General features: G+C 33.2%; 1 protein-coding gene across 5 annotated transcripts in view; it reads right to left on the reverse strand.

Moving 5' to 3' along the window:
• Window positions 1-20,659, reverse strand: part of dlg1 (MAGUK family member discs large 1) — a 146,759-nt gene that overhangs the window by 118,001 nt on the left and 8,099 nt on the right. For all 5 annotated transcript variants that reach the window (XM_088228075.1, XM_088228074.1, XM_088228079.1 and 2 more), the window contains exon 2: window positions 9,933-10,064. In XM_088228075.1, coding sequence (XP_088084201.1) covers window positions 9,933-10,064 — 132 coding nt within the window. The remainder of the gene's footprint in view (window positions 1-9,932; window positions 10,065-20,659) is intronic.

Genomic DNA, 20,659 nt, shown 5'->3' on the forward strand with positions numbered 1-20,659 from the left:
GTGACAAATTTGTATCAGAGCAAATTCCCCATTTCGCGTAGAAAATTATCTATTTGTTATCATTATTGGACGTAGTTACGTGTAAAAATATTAACGCATATGTTTTGAATACTGCATAATTGAAATGCTCAACACATTCTTCAATAAATTGTTTAAATAGACTTACTTAAATAGGATATTGAAAGGAGGGTTAGTGCCGGTAACAGAGTTAATGGTGCCTTAAAGTCTGTCGTAGCAAATAAGTGTCTATCGCAAGAGGTTAAATTAGCAGTTCATAATGGAGTTCTGGTACCAACCCTAATGTATGGAAGCGAAGCATGGAGTTGGAAAAAAAAGGACGAAAGTAGACTGAATGCTGTTGAAATGCGATCCCTCAGGCGAATGTGCAGAAAAACAATGTATGATAGGTGCCCTAATGTCGAAATTAGAGCGGAATGCAAGGCTGAGTTAAGCATTATCGACAAAATTAAGAAAGGTCTTTTGCGATGGTTCGGTCATGTGGAGCGAATGAATGATGAAAGAACGGCTAAAAAGATTTATGATGCGAATGTGTCTGGTTGTAGAAGTCGAGGAAGGCCGAGAAAGACATGGCATGATCAAGTACAACAAATTCTTGAAAGTGGTCATGTGAAAAGTCGGAATAATCGACGTGAGTGCATGAGAAGATGTATGAATGTGAAGGAAGCAAAGGAAGTGTGCCAGGACAGAGTGGTGTGGCGTTCTATCCTCTCTGCCTACCCCTCCGGGGAAATGGCGTGATGGTTAGTTAGTTAGTTAGTTAGTTACTTAAATAGATACGCGGTCTCACTTTTCTTCTTACAAGTGTTTTTTCTCATTGGATTATGGCACTAAAATATGAATGTGAATAAAATATATGAATAAAATATGAATAAAAATGAATAAAAATGAATGAAAAAATAATGATTACACACTATAAATATTTACCATTTACGTGTGTCTATTGTTTTAGTTTTGTCAGCCTCGTGGTGTAGCAGTCAGCGCGCTTGCCTACCATGCAAGAAGTCTCGGGTTAGATTCCTGACACAGTTGACATGAAATATTTGTTTAAACGGGTGTTTTTACACTAAAATATTTCATAGTCCCTGGACTGGTACCTTAAGCGTAAGACTGATAATCTTACCTTTATGTAGCAAAAAGATCAAGATACACTGCAATTGGTTTACCAATACAGAGTCTTATGCGCCATTAGGTGCGGATAGGAAATAATGAATGGTGACGATTGTTTTACTTTTTTGAAAAATTGTTTCTAATGGGAGCTACAACCATCTAAAAACTCATAAAAGCGCCCAGTTTTACATGCTATCTTCGGACGTACGAAATACAAATGCATAACACGGCTCCTCAATACCTTAACGGACTCTGCATTCCGGACAAGCTGGCAGATAGGCGCCTCGCTCTCCGCTCAGCCTCCTGTTCTGCTGTAGGGAAGGTGATACAACCTCATTCACGCAACCAGAGTTCCAAATTTGGCGCTGGGGCTTTTGCAATAGCCGGACTTTTGGCGCGGAATGTTCTGCCTTCAGAAGTTTGAAATTGTGCAACTGAATCCTTTTTCAGAAAAAAAAAATGTTTATTTGTAAAATCGTTTCATGACACTAAAAGTGCTACTTTTTAGATGTTATTGTAAGAAGTACTATATCATGAGTATTACATGTTTTGTAAAATTTATCCGTTAGTAAATAATAACTAAGAGTTAGCCAGTAGATAGACCTTATTTTTTTAATTTACATATTAAAACAGAGATAAAAAAAATTTAAGAGAAGGTAATATACTCGTAGAAGTCTAGGTATCTACAGGGCTTATGACTTGTCAATGGCTGGTTTAAGTGGCCACTTTACACACTGTATAACATTCACCATTCTGCCCATATTTGAACATCTATATTCCTTCAATTCTTTAATCTGTTGATGTTTCTGAAGTTAAAGAGCTGAAACCTTTATTTATTCGGGTGAGATTCATTTAATTGAATTATTTCACCTACATACTAGGCAACCTGGTCCATGAATAAGTATAGAAATTGAAAAAATAACATTTTTAGGCGTTTCGGCTCTTGAACTTCACAAACATCAACAGATGAAAGAATATAGATGTTCAAATATGGGCAGAATGGTGAATGTTATACAGTGTGTAAAGTGGCCATTTAAACCAGCCATTGACAGGTCATAAGCCCTGTAGATGCCTAGACTTATATATTACCTTCTTTTAAATGTTCTTTGTCTCTGTTGTAATATGTTAATATAAACAGCTCCCCAGGGAGTTGAATCCAGTCCTTGTCTACAAAAATTTGGACAATCTCAAAATATTGTTAATTTTTTTTATTTAAGTAAAATGTACAGCGCCCTTGAAGTAATTACTCACGATAACGGCGCTACAAAAAATGTCGAAGTTTATTATTATTTATTACGGAATAATAATATTTTAAAACGCCAAGTTCGTTTAAGTTGTCGGTTGAATGGCATTCCGTACTAAGGTCCCGGCCAGCCCCTGACAGATCTGTGAACTGGCTCAAACGGTGGCGAAGCTCTGTGTGTGTAATTGAATTTATGACAAGCCTTTTAGTTAGCATGTAACTCAAATTGAATTTAAATACGTTTATACCTCCTCCCATTACACGATAATATTTGCAATACAAAAATACAATCAGGTGAGACCAATGGATACGATGAAAAAATCCCTTTTCACGGAATCAGCTTATAAATGTCGACGATGAACGATCAATTTTATTAGCACATTATTATTATTGTCCCGTTATCTGCACCTGTTCATAATTAAATATTTATTTCCTAATTCTTACTTAAATTTTCCCTGTTCCGCAATAGAATAACAAGCTTTTTTCTTTTTTTCTGACGCCTACGCGCGACGCGCAAAAGAATTTTCACCGCACAACAGTGCTTTGCTGGCCCTTATGTATGCAGAGACAAAACTTAAGGTGAGGAAAGTACATTCTAATTTCATATGCAGAGAATAACCTGAAGGTGAAGACAATATAATGTACTTTCCTCGCCTTAAGTTTTGTCTGTGCATACGGGCATAAGTCTTATAACATCCTATTTATGTTTAAAGCACTAACTTTGCGGTCAAACATTTTAATAATGTTAGTTAATACTTACACTTACCGACTTTTTTTGTCTACCGGTTTCGAGACGTACCCGTCTCTTTGTCAGGACACTCACTACACCAACATGCAAATATAAAAATACACCTCTACCTTATAATTATTGTATTTCCAAAAATACATAAACCACATGCAGATTTATAGAGACGCGAATGTATTTTTATATATCTTTGGAAATACTATATATATATATACTACGGTGATGGTGAAGATGGAGGTGTATTTTAGTATTTGCATGTCTGACGCATTTGCTGACGAAGAGACGGGTGCGTCTCGAAACCGGTGGACTAAAAAAGTCGGTAAGTGGTTATCTACTTATATTTACTTACATTAGTTCTTATATTTTTTTTCAAAATTACGTTTTTTTTGTTTTATTTTTATTTTTTCTTTTATTTAGGAAACATACAGTACAGTTACATAGTTTTATATATAACACCGTTAGACTTAACTCTAATGGACCAGTGAAGTTTCCATATTAAATAATAATTATATGTAAGGTTATTAATTAAAGTTCAAAAAAGAGAAGGAAAATAAATATAAACAGAAGTTGTTTGAAATTTTTTATTAAAAAAAAAAAAATCAGAAAATTTGTAAAACCAATCAAAAGTTAAGAATTAAAATAAAGAATGAAAAACATGCTTAGATGTAAACATAAAATAAAATAATAACTTTCTTTTAAAAAGGAAAAACATAAATATACACATACACATACATATTTTAAGGGATTCAAAGAAACGATAAGAAGAATCTTTAAAGTATCTTTAACTAAGAAAATAAATTTACTTCAATTCAAAAAACATCTTCAAAATTGATGACACATAGAAAGAGCAGCAATATATTGATTTCATAAATATATACAATATAAGTAATTAAAAGTAAATTAAAGTATAAAAACATGTCAATGCAGCAGAGAAAAAAGAAGGAATAACAGGTAGGTATAGCAAGTAATATTAAAAATTTGAAAAAGCAATATAAGGAGAAGATTTTAAACCAAAGGTAGTTGATAAATTTTCAGTAAAGCGGTTTATATGATAAATAATGCAATTATAAACATTCATTTTTGGCGCATTTGAAATTTTCCAAAACAAATTTCTTCCATTTTTAAAGTTATTGAGACTACACGTTGAGACCAGCTCTTGTTTTAACCATAAACAATGCAATTGCTCGGGAATTTCTTCGGTGGGCTTAGGTTAAATATTATTTTCACCAGCCTGAGACTGTGGCTTCGAAGTATGGCATCTTGTTTTAGTTTGAACACGGAATCCAAATTTGGGATAAGTTAGAGACATTAACGTTACATTTCACTATTAGTCGCCCTTTTCTCGCCGTTTCTGCCGCGTTATAATTTTTTCCGTGCGACGTCGGATAATTTTTTTACAAAGGTCTTAAATTTGCATATTTTGAATTATCCAAATACGAGACGTTTCGCGCCCTACGGGCGTATTTCTCGCAATGTTTGTTGCGCCGGCAATATCTGTTGAGTGATTCTTCCTTCTTAAAAGCATTTTTAATTTTAGATTAAGGGATACGCGGTCTTACTTTTTTTCACACCAACGAAGTCCCGTAATATCTCCGTGGATTATTGAACTAGAGCAATGATTTTTTACACACTATATATTATATTTACTAGTGTCGTGTCCTCTATTGTTTTGCTTTTTTGATCAATTGTTTCTTATGAGAGCTAGAACCATCCAAAATCCCAAAAAAGCGCCCAGTTTTATTGCCGTCTTTGGACGTATAGTATACAATTATGATAAATAATTATCAATATCGGAAACATGAAAATCGGTTGAGTTTTGAGGTGCATAAAACGGGACAGCGGAAAATCTATTTTAGTTATGTAAAATTAGTCAGTCGTGCAGTTGTCCTTTTTGCACTGTATCGGGGAGGTATCTGTGAGAGAGTGACAGAAAAATAATGCTCAAATACCTATTCGTCAAAATTCTAACCCATCGCATATTATTATTTTAAGATTACACAATATACATAGTTACATGCATAGAATTAGGAATAGTCCTAGAACCGCATACGCGCATCGAAAAGAAGGCGACTAAACTATTTTTAAAAGAGTAGTTTTACGTTTTGACCCATTATTTTCTTTGCAGACGTCGCTCAGTACGCAACTCCCGATTTGAATTCAACTATGCCGAGTTGTGTCATTTTAAAGTGTAGAAATACGGCTGGGATCTTAAAGAAACGGGATGGGATCACATTTCATGTGTTATTAGCAAATGCATGTGTAAGTAGCATATGCATTTTTTAAAAATAGAATTATTTTTTCCATTTGTCAGATTGTCGAAGAAAACAAAACGGACATTTAGTTAGTGTTGCCAGGGTAGTAATTTTTTTTCCTACTTTGCTCATCTAACTAATGAAAATTGGATCTCGGATTAAACACCGCCGTGGTGGACATTCGACCGACATTATCTTTAAAACATCAAATATTATTTAACATGATATAAAAATATCCGTTTTATCTCAAATAAAATTCGTTTTATATTTTAAGTTCAAAGTTCATAAATTCAATTACTCTTATTAAATGACCCTTTACTTATCTACTCTGTTGTGTCAATCAATGTTTCCACGTGCACCATAAAATTTTAGAGAAATTAACAAAGTGTTTTTTTTTACCTTACATTTGTGTTATGAGTATATTTTTTCCCATCTGACAACATTACGCGGCGACTTCACGAATGCGCGCAGCAAAAGAGGGACACGTTGAACACAGTCCGATGTTTTCAAATATGATTCGACGCTCCTTTTGGACTATTCTTAATTCGATGATTACATACTTAAAAAATAAAAATAAAATTTTTTTTTCTTTTTTGCCATCAATAAATGAAAAAATCAATAAATAAATTCGTCATCAAAAAATACATTGTTTTATCAAACTCCTTAAAACAATTACAAGGTTACTTAACAGACATTTACTATTTGTACTTCGAAACTCTAGATATTTCAATAATACGACTGTAATTCGCACATTACAATATGATACACTAGTCCGCAGCATACTAGAATACTGTTCCATCATTTGGGACCCTTTTGAATTAAACCACATCCTTGAAATAGAAAAGGTTCAAAAGCTATGTTTGCGATACTTATATCTCAAAGAAAATAATAATTATCCATTCTTGTATCCATCATTATTTCTAGCAGGGCTGCTGGGTTACAACACCCTCGAATCTCGTCGTCAATTTATCTTAGGAAACATTTCTATAAGCTGATTTCTGGAAGTATATATTATTTTTCGCGTGGTCGAAATCCCATCCCATATCATTATATATTAGAAAACCAACCGGTTCAGAGAGTTGATACCGTACGCGATCTGGATGTTATTCTTGATAGCAAACTTACATTTGAGAATCACTTCGATGACATACTGACCCGTGCACATAGAAATCTTGGTTTTGTACTTCGTACATGTCAGGTGTTTAAAGATATCGCTTGTATTAAAATGGTCTACTTTGCTTATGTTCGCAGTTTGCTCGAGTATGCCTCTTCTGTTTGGTCTCCACAATATGTCACACATAAAGAAAGGTTCGAGAAAATTCAATGGACATTTCATAGACATCTTAACTGGAGATGCAGGAATACCGATCTCAATTATATGTCTTCCGGCAAAAAGCACCACTTGCTTACTTTAGAAGATCGCCGTCTACTATTAGACATGTGGGTGCTTCATGACACACTTAGTGGACGCCTTGATTGTCCGGCTCTTATGTCGGAGTTATCATTAAATGACCCCGGCTACCGCATCCGTCACACGTCGAGCTCTCTATTTCATGTGCCAGCAGTTCGTACGAACTATGCCCTGAACTCTCCACTTATACGTTTTGCTCGCGAATATAATTTGAACTTTCCCTTTATTAATCCATTTGATTGTAAAAAAAATAACATTTAAAATGCGCGTCTTAAAACATACTTTTTTGTCTTATACTTAGTTTCAATAATAAAGTCTTATTTTATCTTATTTTATTTTATCTCTAATTCTTAATATTTTATATATATTTATATTTTCGACACTTGACACTTGTGCAATATTTGCACACATGTCCACCCTCATTCCAATATAACACCCACTCACCCACCCTCTCACTCACTTACACTCACACAAACACACTAGTATTAAATGTATTTCTGTGGATATATGTCATTGGTTTTATTCTCTGTATATTTTATTTTTTATATTTTTGTTACATGTATTACTGTTGATTCCCCATTAAATAAAAATTAAAAAATCCAAATATACTGAAATAGATCAGTTTATATGTTTCTAATAATTATACTAGAGCGAGATCTCATGCACTGTTTTACACACCCAGAAGCCGTACAAATGTAAGTCAGAATTGACCCATTAATAGGGCAATTCGATTGCTGGATACAGCTTTTGCGGATAATATAGATCTATTTTTCTGTACATATTATAGTTTAGCAGCTTTCTGCTTTCTATTAATTAATATTTAACTTATGTTTGCAGTTCGCATTACGTGATGGGTTAAACAGCCCGTAAAGTAATGTAGACTACAATTGTCAAATAATAAATAAAAAAAATTGCCGGTGAAACGACGATACATTGATAGTTATATCATTAAAATGGTATAAAGTCACTCTAAATATGCATTTAAAGCGTTTTTCCCGATTTGTACAAATACTCTACGTGGTCTAGTTTTATTATGTCAATGATCTTTCTCATAAATGTGATTCACCGTATTGCAATGACGAAGTTAAATGTTTTTTTTTTATTCTTTAATAGTATTAAACTAAGGCAAAAGTTTTTATAAATGTTTTCATGTACCGATTATTATCGCTACGATTTTTAAAAAATTTTTAATTTTGAAATATCCGCCCGTGGCGTCACAAGTTCTCGTCGGTGAATTCTGACATTTAAAAGTTAAGCTCAGGAGTATAAAAACACTTAACGTTGAAAAAAATGACTATTGGAACCCGGAATTCTATCGCAACACATAACAACGCTGTAATTGATTGGTTGATTCTAAAAAACTTGTGACGTAGTTCGAAGAATTCCGTTTTTATTAAAAGCATTTGTATTATTTTTTCATACATTTTCGAGAAACTTGGCCTTACAATTAAATGCTCTAATTATTACCATGCGTAAGAAAACATTTTTAATATCCACTTTCCCGTAGCACTGAGCTTCCTCATTGAAACGTGAGTTTTTAAGTAACATGGGGCTGTAAAGTAAATAGGTAGGTATGTTTTAACGTAAGTAATTAAGGTAAGGATTTATAATGTAATTTGAAAAATAGATATTCAATTACAACCACGTTTTTGTTTTTAGTTTGAAAACTCTGAACAACAGTTCAAACCCTTTTACAACGTTGGCCTGATTGCATCCAATCTGTGTAGCCGACCAAAGGCCAGCACTGTTAGTGATTTCAATCATAACAAATTGATTTGGTGATTATTTTTTAATAACTCATACGAGATCTCTGAGTCTGCGTACGTTTCTCCAATTTAATTATTTTGATTTGCTGCTGCAATAAAAATATTAAAACCATTGCACAAATTGATAAAGTGGGACGAGTACTTTTATAATCATTTGATTGATACGATATTTGTATTTCCTGCGTATAAAAATGTTTCAATCACTTTTGAGAATTTCATGCACATTTTTACGCGCCCAGAAGCCGTACGAATGCAAGCCAGAATTTGCACATCAATGGGGCAATTTGCTTGCTAAATGCGGCTTCTGCACATAATATGAACCTATTTTTCTATACATTTCAACAGTTTAGCAACTATCAGCGTTTTATTCAATAATTGGTCATGTTATCCTACCTTTACAGTATACATTACGAAACGGATTAAGCATCTCGTAAAGTAAGGCTAAAAAAATAATTGATAAATAAATAAGTTTATGTTATTCTTTTTCTGTTTTTTCTCTTACATTAGTTTTATTTATTTGGATTTACTAACGTATTTATGTAAAACCATTTAATTCTCATTTAGGCCGCTATTTAGAGACCTTAGCTTGAAAGGCAAAGTTTAGCTATAGACGCTAAACACACGCAAAAGCGCTTGCCCCTTATCCAGTAGCCTATGTGGCGATTACAAACGCTTTCTTTATGGGTATGTATCGAGACGGTTTACTTAATTTTTCTAAAATCTCCATCGACTTTGGCATAATAAGCCGGCTCTACTAACATGTCGAAGCGTAAAAAATATGACTATCGGTAAAAAAAAAATGGTAATATTTCTTCCGAAGTGTTGCTATTGCACCTTACGGCGCATGTGCATTATCTCATTTTGAACGTCAAACTTAACTACCTCGAAGTCTCAAATCAAACCGCTAGATAGTGCTGTCTTAACTGTCAAATTTTACTCCACGCTGAATGTCAAATTAAATTTTAATTATATCTCTTTCGCATTTTGAATAGGCTTCGCAATCCGCAAATGAGGCAAAAGTGCCAGATTGAAAATATTTTTTGTCACTACCCGTGGTAGATATGTGTATCGTGGGGTGCGAATGCCATTGATACCTATCGATGTACCTCAAAATTCGAAGATATAGGGTCGATAGTGTATCTTCGTAAACGCTCGGGAGAATCCGATCCCATAGTTTGAAGAATTAGATCTACCTTTGAGTATAAAAGCAATTGCCTGATATACATTTTATGTTATTAGAAATTTAATAAGACGATTTATAAGATCTATATAACTAGTAGTAACATTAGGGGCAAGTGAAGCATTTACCCTAACTTTTAAACAATTGCACGTACTCGGATCGTGATTAGTTATGTGTGATGATTATATTCAGGAGAAGAAAACTCACCAAGTAGCGCTTGAAAGAGCCTAGATTTGAATATCCTGATGACCCTCTCGATGGCTATCCTCAACTGACGGTCCTGGGACTTGGTCAGCTTGGAGTGATAGTCTTCCAGCAACTCTAGCGCACGATGCGCTTCTGGAAGAAAACAAATTTCTATAAAAATAAGCTTCATTTAAATGGGTTCCCTAAGAGATGGTGAGCGTATAAAAATATATTTAGATTTTGCTATATTTTCTGAAAAATTAGGTAACATTTCAAACTACATAATTATTTTTCGATAAAATACAGTATGCCATTTGTTTACAAAATATGCAATTTAGTTGTTAATATTCTTAAAAAGAGTAACGATTGCATTTGATACTTGACAGTTTCTTTTAAAAGTAATCTATACAAAGGAGTGAATAATGCCTTTTAAAAATATTGTTATTTTGTGTTAAGTTAATAATATTTCGCAATCGTTTAATCACAATAATTATATACCAAATAAGTAAAAATCAAATATGAATTCACTCGAGTCTACGCTCTACTTTATTTTTTTGTGATAATTGTTTATGTATATTTAATATAAAATGTGCTTATTCTCTGCATGACGTTTGTTACAATTTTTTGAATGACACGGTTAATAAAAATAAATATGTGTAACCGATTCTTATTTTTAAACAAGGAAGAAAAAAATAGATAGTTAATTGACGAATGAATTAAACCGTTTGGATAACTTTTCCATAATTGTAATTATCGAAAACAAAAGCTAAATTTCATTGGTTGGCTCTGTTCATACAATCTATTTAAATGAAGTCTGACTACAAAAACAATAATTGCCAGCTGTATTTTAAGCGTTTAAGGCTTATGTATTTTAAGCGTGTTTTGCAAGCAATAAAAGTAGAAGAAATAAACTCAAATTAACATATTTTAAGTCTATTTAAGCAGTGTTACTAATCCAACTATCTATTATTTTAGCCAAATGTATATAAGACTAGTATAATAGGTTAAAAATTAGGTTCAAACATTAAAATAACTATAGCCAAAGTTGTTTTCCAAACCAATTTTCATTAGTTCTCTCATTAGATGAGCAAAGTAGGGTTATAAAAATTACTACCCTTGCAACACGAAGGAAATATTCATTTTGTTTCTTCGACAATTTGACAGATGGAAAAATAATTCAATTTTTATGTAATGCCTTTGTTACATACACATTCATTTGCTAATTACACATGAAATGTGATTGCATCCTATTTCTTTAAGATTCTAGCAGTATTTACACACTTTAAAAGGACACAACACGGCATAGTTGAATTCAAATCAGGAGTTGCGTACTGAGCGACGTCTACAAAGAAACTAATGGGTCAAAACGTAAACCTAGTCATTTAAGAATAGTTTAGTCGCCTTCTGTTTGATGTGCGTATGTGGTTTCTGGACTGTTCTTAATTCTATGGTTAGTAAGTTTTAATGTGCTGTAGGTAATGAATCGAATGTATTATTACTACAGTACTAGTGATAAAGATTAAGTGGCTAGTAGAGCAATTAATCAATTGAAAACAGCTTTTAAACAATATTTACAACAATTTTAATTAAAATACTCAAATAAACCCGAAAGCAACGTGATTACTTTTTAGTAAAAATTTGACAAACCTCATTTCCAAATCCATACAATGAAAAGGGTAACAATTTTAAATGGATACTGCAAATAAATCATATTTTTGAAATATCAGCATATGTTAATTTGGTTTTCTTTTTATTTTTATTTTGTTTTATTTTTCTTTTTTTTCTTTTCATGGTCATATCATATACATGTGCTTTAAACTTTTTAATAATTAAAAAAGGAATGGCCCACGCTCAGACGCTGTAGTCTTTGTGGGCATTTTTTCCAATTCATGTTATGGCTTAATTTTAAGATGTATTTTTCTAAAGTGTATTTTTGTAATTATATTTCTATGTAAATTAATATATGTATGGAAAAATAAACAAATAAAAAAAATATAAAAAAATAAAAAATTAATTGAATAACTCCTAAATATACTGAGCGAAAAAATTATTTACCGTTAGAGAAACAATCTTAAGAAGAAAGGAAATAACACGCAAAATGTTTTGTCTCTTGGTTTTATTTCTAGAAAGTTAAATAGATTTATCCCGTGTGATTTAAGGTTGTCGGTGACGTCATTTTAAACTATTTCAAGATTAGACTTTAATTTCTAATCATTGTTACGGACGATCATTAAAATACTTCAGTAGCTATCAAGGTTTGAAAACCATTCACACCAGTGGCGTATTAGAACTCCATTTGAAGTTTACAATAGATAAGAATTTTCGTAATTAAAATTTATCAAGATTTTCATGAATTAGAACACTAGAATACCCTCTGTAAATTCCCATTTATTTTAGTAATTACACAACAGTTTTATTATTTATCAATCAGCGTTAAATCATAGGAACAAAAAAAACAAGAATTGATTTATAAAGGGGAAGAGAAAAAAATCATATTAAATGTCTCTTCAGACGTGATTTAAACAAAGATGCTGTAGAAACAGCTTTGATGGTGGATGGGACATGATACCGCAGTTGGGTTGTGTGCTCAATCATGATCATCAAACCCTTACCGCGCAGCTGATGGTGCATAGAGCAATATATTCCTGAAATGCAGCGCATCTTGATCATATTTTACAGGAAGGTAAGGTGATGGCTTTACGCTTCAGGTACCAGTCCAGGGACTGCGGAAAGTTGCATTAAAAGACCCACCCACTTACCCGCACCCGTTTTCAAGATCTTATGGCCTCTTTGTTCACAAAAGATTCGCGTTTTTTTTAGAATTCCCATTTACTGCTTTCAATGCCCCTTTAGCCGTCAGAGCAACCTAAGTATATACAGTAATTTGTATTTCACCCTCAATCTAATTTTCCCAATTCTGACGGTGATAGGGTATGTTAGTTCATAAGTTTGTTGGTAAACCGGAAGAAACAAACCCAAGTCAACGGAAAGTTGCAGTGTAAAACCACCTTCTAAACAAATATTTAATAGCGACCCTCCCAGGAATTGAACCAAGAATCTCAAACATGGTAGGCGAACGCACCAACCACTCTAATAAAGACGAAGGAAGAATTTCAGATTTGTATATTATGAATTCGTCAAAATTCTTATAAAATGTTGACGAATTCTCTACCATAGAGAAATATCACATACTACGAATACCGATAAAAATATACGAAATGGATTTAGAAAAATTAATTGTATTTTCTAAATCAATATTGATATTGTGGAGAAATGTTTTCATGTATAACTTTTTTTAAATATGTCACTAAAAAAACGTGACATATTTGGCGTTTATAGTTGAGACGCCAAGATTCGTGATAATGTTCTAAAAAAAAATGAACGGTCAGAAACAAAATTGAAAATTAACATAAATCGTGACGTATTAAGGGCGTGGCCAATGCAAAAACCATTCCAAATTAATGACCATTAAAGGAATGAGGAAGTTCAGTGTCCTTTTTATGTTTTTTTATTTGTTAATAAACTATTAAACTAAGCCAGAAATGTTTTTTTTTTATACATCGTAATATCAGCGCTATGATTTTTTTAAGTTTTGTATTTCTGAAACAACTCCGCGTGTGACGTCAGAGGTTGTTCTCTGTTAGTTCTTCCGATTGGTTCGTTTACAATAAGCCAACCGGATATCCTTCACAGCTCTCGTATCATTGGTTGGTTCATATGAACCAGTGACGTTGATCAAAGTAGTGAGTTTTTTTTTTTTTTAATTTCGCAAATTTTTAAGAAACTTTGCCATACAATTTAGTGCCCTAATTTTTGTATCTGTTTTGTATATATGTAATGAAAAAAAAATTGTATCCAATTTCCCGTAGGGCTAAAGGTCCTCATTCAAAATTACAAAATTAAAAATATTTTTTATGCTACTAATAAGTAGCAAAACAATTTTTTTTTACTAACTGTCATTAAATATTTGCATATAACCACTAACCAACTTTTCTATGTCTACCGGTTACGGACGTACCCGTCTCTTGTCCTAATTAGTGCACGTGCTTATGCAAATGCTTGTCGTATTGGTTTTATATTTTAGTGCACCAACAATGGTAAAGATGCACAGTGGGTTTTGCATGTTGGTTTAATTAGTGTCCTGACGAAAAGACGTGTACGTCTCGAAATCAGTACAAAGAAAAGTCGGTAAGTGGTTTTATACAAATATTTAATAACATTCTTGTTTTCTGTTGGCCTCGTGGTGTAATGGTCAGCGCGTTAGCCTGCCATGCAAGAGGTCTCGGGTTCGATTCCCGACATGGTTGATGTGAAATATTTATTTTAAAAGGGTGTTTTCACACTAGAATATTTCATAGTCCCTGGACTGGTAACTGGAGCGTAAGACTGATCATCTTACCTTCATGTAATTTTTTTTATTAAGATACGCTGTATATTAAGAAAATGTTTGACCACAAAGTAGTTAATGCTTTAAATATTATTGTTTTTTTTTTACTAGACAGTATTTCATAGACCGTGAAAAGTGACTTTTCCCTATTCGTTCCTGCCCTTTGTCGCGGTTTTGATCCATTACCAACACAACATAAATTAAAAGCGACACATTGTCTTCTGTATCGAGCAGTCAGTGTCATCGGTAATGGCATTGACGGGCATACTTGGCACTCGCCTCGGCAGGGACCGGTTTATTTATCTCACACCTCTCACATCTCACCCGTCATCTCCCGTCTAGCCCCCAAACTCATCATTGCGTCATTCGCCTTTGGAGATTACAAAAAATCTGTTGATTGATAATCATCAAACCGATTTCCCTATGACGATTTGGTTGGCTGACCTCTGGCCTCATTTGCAGATACCTCCCGAGAGCCTTAAGGCTGTAGTCTGGTAAAACGAACGCGAAATTAGAAAATCATGCGATTTTCCCATTTTAAAACGAATGTTTTTTTTAATCGCGCAATAATAAAAAAACATGAATTAGGAAAAAACAATATTTTTTAAAGATATTTCTGTTAAAAAATGTACATAAAAGTTTTATATAACTAAAATATAATTACTTTTAGACCAGCAGATTACTCCATTTCAAATTTAGACTAAACTTAGGTATCTGGGATCTCAATAAAGACTAAGTATTGAACTAAAAAAAAATGTTTTTATTTAAAGATAACAAGTTAAACATGAATGTGGCCGAAACCAATTTTATTTTTTTTATTTTGAAAAGAAATACAAGCATTTTAAATCACATACATTTTTGTGACATTTTCTTTTAATTCTACGCCTTTGGTAATACTTTTAAAAAATTACATATTTAAATACTTTAGTTGAAACTTTTTTATAGAAATGTATTCTCTTTTTTTTTATAGAAGATAATTCTGGTTGTAATATATAGAAACATATTATTTACCTTTTTATGACCTTCAGACCGATAAAACAGTCAGGTCTGAAGGTCATAAAAACATTTTTTTGTTCAATACTTAGTCTTTATTGAGATCTCAGATACGTAAGTTCAGTCTAAATTTGAAATGGCGTAATCGGTCGGTCTTAAAGTAATTATATTTTAGTTGCATAAAATTTTTATGTATATTTTTTAACAGAAATACCCTAAAAAATATTGTTTTTATCTAATTCGTGTTTTTTTTTTTATTATTGCGCGATTTAAAAAAAAACATTCGTTTTAAAATGGCAAAATCGTATGATTTCCTAATTTTGCGTTCGTTTTACCAGACTACAACCTTAACCTCTTTCCTCAAACGTGGTCTGACTTTTCTTCATACAAATGTATTCCTAGATTTATGCACGAGAGAAAACCCTTCAAAGCGCCCAGTTTTATCGGCCGTCTTCGGATGTACGGTATACAAATATAATAAATATTTTTGGAAAACGCAAAAGGTGCGGATGTAGAAATTTTCATTTTGATATTTTCAAACCGGGTTGTGTTCCCTTGGTAGTATTGCGGACTCACGAGCTAAAGGTCCGAGGTTCAAATCTCGCTCTTACACAACTCGATTTTCATTTTCCGAGCACAAATTATTTACGACTTTTAGGAAATGGTCTGAAAAGTTTGATATTCGAGTAAATAATTAGAATAATAAGTAGTCGCCTCGTGGTGTAATGTTCAGCGCGTTCGTCTACCGCGCAAGAGGTCTCGGGTTCTATTCCCGACATGGTTGATATTAAATATTTATTTAATAAGGTGTTTTTACACTAGAATATTTCATAGTTCCTGGACTGGTACTTGAAGTGTAAGACTGATCGTCTCACCTTAATGTAACAATAATGATCAAGATACTCTGCAATCAGTGTACCGGTGCAGTGTCCTATGCAGCATTAGGTGCGGAAAAGGAATGATGATGATGAAATAATAAAAACTAAAGCATTCTTTTTTTATTTATAAAAAAAAAACTTCTTGAAAACTAAATCAAAATCGGTTCAGTTTTGAGATGCAAAAATTAGAAATACGAGACCTCGATTTTGTCGATTTCATTTAGGCATAATCAGTCCGACGTCCAGTTGTATTTCTCGCACAGAATCGGAAGGTATTTGCGAGAAAGTGACAGAGAAACATCTTTATCCATCAAACTTCATCGCCACCGCATATCTTTTTAGCTACTCTAGACTTGTATACTTTACAAATATCGATTTATCTAGTCCTCAACGTCTATTACTGGCCGTTCATTTCTGAACTGCAGGACACTGCAGTCGTGGAAGGACACGCAGGAGTTAAAAAGAAACACCTAGAGTCTAATTATGGACCCCAAATGGCCGCCGTGGAGCAGTGACTAAGGCGCTTGTCTCACCCATGGGGATTCCTGGTTCAATGTCAATGAGATCACACAGTATTTTAAAGCCCACTTGTTTTGTCCCAAATCGGGTCTTTTGGTGTCTGTTGAAAGTCCAATAAAATATTTATACACGAAAATATTTACACTCGTACATAATGGAGAGAACATGGAAAAAATTGCAAAATTGTTCATTGTGTTTTGAAAAAACCTCTAAACCCTTAGCTGCCAATGACTAATTTAAGCCAGTAATTGTTAGATGCTCTTTACATGGCGTGTCACAATTTACCCCATACGAATTATTATTTCGAATACAATGATCGATCGCTATCGCTTAGCTTAGGGACATGTTTATATAACAAAGGCAAGAAATAATATATTATACTAGTATATTATGCATGTCAGTATTGTTCCGGGCATAATTCAGGGCATAATTTTGTCAAATATTTGGTTGCGTATTATGTGGGTGTGCATTGTCGATTATTGTCACAACTCAACATCCTTTTACCCACAACATATGTTCACTTCCCACCGCCAGTATCTTTTGATAACCCGCCACAGCAAGACGTCGGGCAGTGAATCGCACGTTTATTATGTTGAACGTGTGCCGCATCATAGACTTTGTTTCCACCAACCACCAGTGTTCAGCTCCAGATCGGGGGCCTGTCCTAGTGTTGGAGCCGCTTGCCATTGACCAGTCGGACTACCGCAATTCCATCAAGAACAAACCAGGTTAGTGGCACCCATTCCTAATCCATCTCATTCGTTTGGGTTGTGACTGATTGACACTGCATACTGCATATCGAGAATATTCACTTATTATATTAAATTTGAAATACAGTCCACTATATTGTAAAGCCCTAGGGTTTCCCCTCCACTATTTTTCGCCCCGCATCCGCGTGGGAATTCGTTTCCCAGGGTCGTTCGTCTTCAAGGATTATTTTTCTACCAAATTATTTAATCATATCCTTAAAACATAATTCATTTGATAAAGAAAAAAATATTTTTTACGTAAATAAAATACTAGTGATGCTTCAATTCACAAATTTGGAATATACAGTAACAGAATTCATCACTTTCGCGACCGAGGTAGGTATCTTTACTATAAAATTAAATATATTTATACAAAATGAGTAAGGGTAAATGTCACGCGTCTTTTTTTCTATAATAAATTCAAATAAACTTCCAGCAAGAATGTTGATTAAAAGACCTGAAAAAAATATCTTTGAAGCATTTTGACAAAGAGGAAATCAATAAAATTAGTGACACGTAAATAAATAAAAAATCTGTGCAGCCTTCAAAACAACCGTAGTTTCAATTTTGAAATTTGAAACACTAACTCTGTGGTTATTCATTTTAATAATTAATCAACTTTGTGTTTACCACTTATTTTTTATTTTTTCTACCCACCGGTTCAAAGCTACACAAGTTTCTTTATCAAGATATACTTAACTAATTAATCCTTATTTTATTATTATATTTATTTATTTAAATAGTGATTAATAAATTTTACATTGAAACGTTTGGAGATAGTAAGTCAAGTCTTGTTTTCATATTGTTCTTGTAAAGATGATAAGTGTGAAGCGAGGAGGATACTACCTTAAAAACTATACAAGAGTGGACTAAACAAAATATTGTTCATTGGGTTACTTATTATTTTTTCTTATTATGAATTGCTTTTTTAATTTCTAAGATTTCTATTTGCCTAATTTTAATATTTTATTTTAACAACTATTTTCAAGAACTTTTAATCCAGTGTCTTTATTAAAGTTATGATTATTTTCTATCAGATAATTTGCGAATTCAGAATAAAACATTACTATTTAGGCACTCTAAAATTTAAATTCCCTTTAGGTTTTCTTATGTAGATTGAATCGCAATCATTAGAATTTAATCAGCATATGCCAGATTTATTGTATTTAAGGAAAAATAACATTTATAAAAAAAATTCGCCTCCGTTGAAAACAAAGTTGTTTTATATTTATTTTTTAAGGATAATTTGTTTACATTTAGTATTTTTCGGGATGAAATTCTCTGTTCTTATGTATTGTAGATGCTTAGCAGTAAAGCTAAAAATAACTTTTTAATGCTTATAATGGATAGATCTAGAAATGAGATATGATGAGGCGTGTGAAACATATACGGATGGTGGATATTAAGTTGTATATAGGGTTGTTTCGATATTATTATAGAAGCATTAGGGGTAATTACGCATTTATTGCGCAGCTAAAAACAAAACAGAATACTTAATATTAGAAATGACAAGGATAAGTACCTGTGTTACGTAATGCATTAAGTATCTCTTAAACCAGTCAATTATAGATAATAAGCAGTGGAAAAGTCTTTAACGAGGCACAGTGGCTAAAATTTGGTTAAGTGACTTTTGCTTGTTTATAATCTGGACAATGCAAACTTTTATTGTGCGTCTTTTAATATAAATAATATAGGTAGGTATACATAAATGAAATATGAACATAAATACATAGTGTATAAAACTATCTGACCATTTTGTTAATTATCTCTGTATCTTCTTTGTTTATTCTCACTTGTAAAAATGTTTTTAATAAGTATATTGTTAGGTGTTCTCGGCACGGGTAACCCGTGTAAGATCACATTATTTTTATTATAAATATTTTTTACAATGGAAAAGATAAATAAATAAATAAATATCCAGAAAGTGTGAGTACTGATTTTTGTTTATTAAAAAAAAATATTTAAAAATAAGTACAGTACATCGTTTGTATATATATTACTTATTTTTCCACATAGTCGCCTTCCCGTTCTACGCAGGTAGTAAGTCGTGGTACGAGCTTGTTGATGCTTTCCTCACAGAACTCTCCCGCCATGCCATCTCTTTCGTCCACTTCAAGACCTATTGTTTCACCTCCTTGTCGGTTAGAATTTTTTTTCAACCCATGTGAGTCTTCAGGAAGGTGAAAAGATGAAAATCTAAAGGCGCTAAGTCAGGGGAGTATGCAGGGTGGTTCAAAACATCCCAAACAAACGAGTTTAAACGCGCTTTGGTGGCTTAAGCCGTGTGCGGGCGGGCGTTGTCGTGCAACAAACACACTCCTTTTGTCAAGATTCCCCTCCGTTTGTTTTGAATTTTGATATTCCAGCGTTTTTGTAATTGTTTCGTATAACAGGACATTTTCGTCTTCTGTAAATCAGTATTCTTCACGAACAGTTTCGTCGATTTTTTGCACCAACTCATCGGTCACAATTGAAGGTCTTCCACTCCTTTGCTCGTCATGAATATTCGCTCTTCTTTCATCAAACTCACGACACCACTTAAATACGTTTGTTCGGTTCAAAGCACCTTCGCCATAAACAGTTTTGATCCGCGCAAAAATTTCAGTCGGAGTTTTTTCTTCCGCGAGAAGGAATTTTATGACAGCGCGCACCTCACGCTTGGCGGGATCTTATTGATATCTTTCATAGAAACGAACGCTAAGGGGCAAGTTTTGGTACTAACGAGGGTCGCCGGTGCTCGTTGTGTTAAGAAGACCCTCCACTACCAATCAGTGTTGCCAACTTATGAGAAAAAAATCTCACAGCACGATAGCCAAACATGGAAATAAAAGGAGAATGATACCTTAATCCACAAATTTAGAATAACCAGTTATCGGTTTCATCGCTTGCGAGACATCACCGCGACTGGTATCTTTATTATAACATTCAATGCATTTATACAAAAACAGTAGAGGAGATGTACCAAATATGGCATACGTCCTTAATATGACATGATGGTGTTTCTCAAAAACTAAACAAGCACGCGCTTTTTAATCCAGAACACCCACTTCCCTGTCGACCAAAATATGTAGTACACGTCAGAGACAGTGATTACGTTTTTGTAGCTTTCCGATTTGATATTTACGTAACTTTTATTTGATTATTTTTCAATATTTTTTTCTCCGCAAAATTATCTATCTTTTATTGATCAACAATATTAATTTCTAAATTTCATCTTTTCAT

The sequence above is a fragment of the Micrasema longulum genome, unplaced genomic scaffold (assembly GCF_059751315.1).
Source record: "Micrasema longulum isolate JH-2025_06_02 unplaced genomic scaffold, ASM5975131v1 h1tg000560l, whole genome shotgun sequence".
In the NCBI taxonomy this organism is placed as follows: domain Eukaryota; kingdom Metazoa; phylum Arthropoda; class Insecta; order Trichoptera; family Brachycentridae; genus Micrasema; species Micrasema longulum.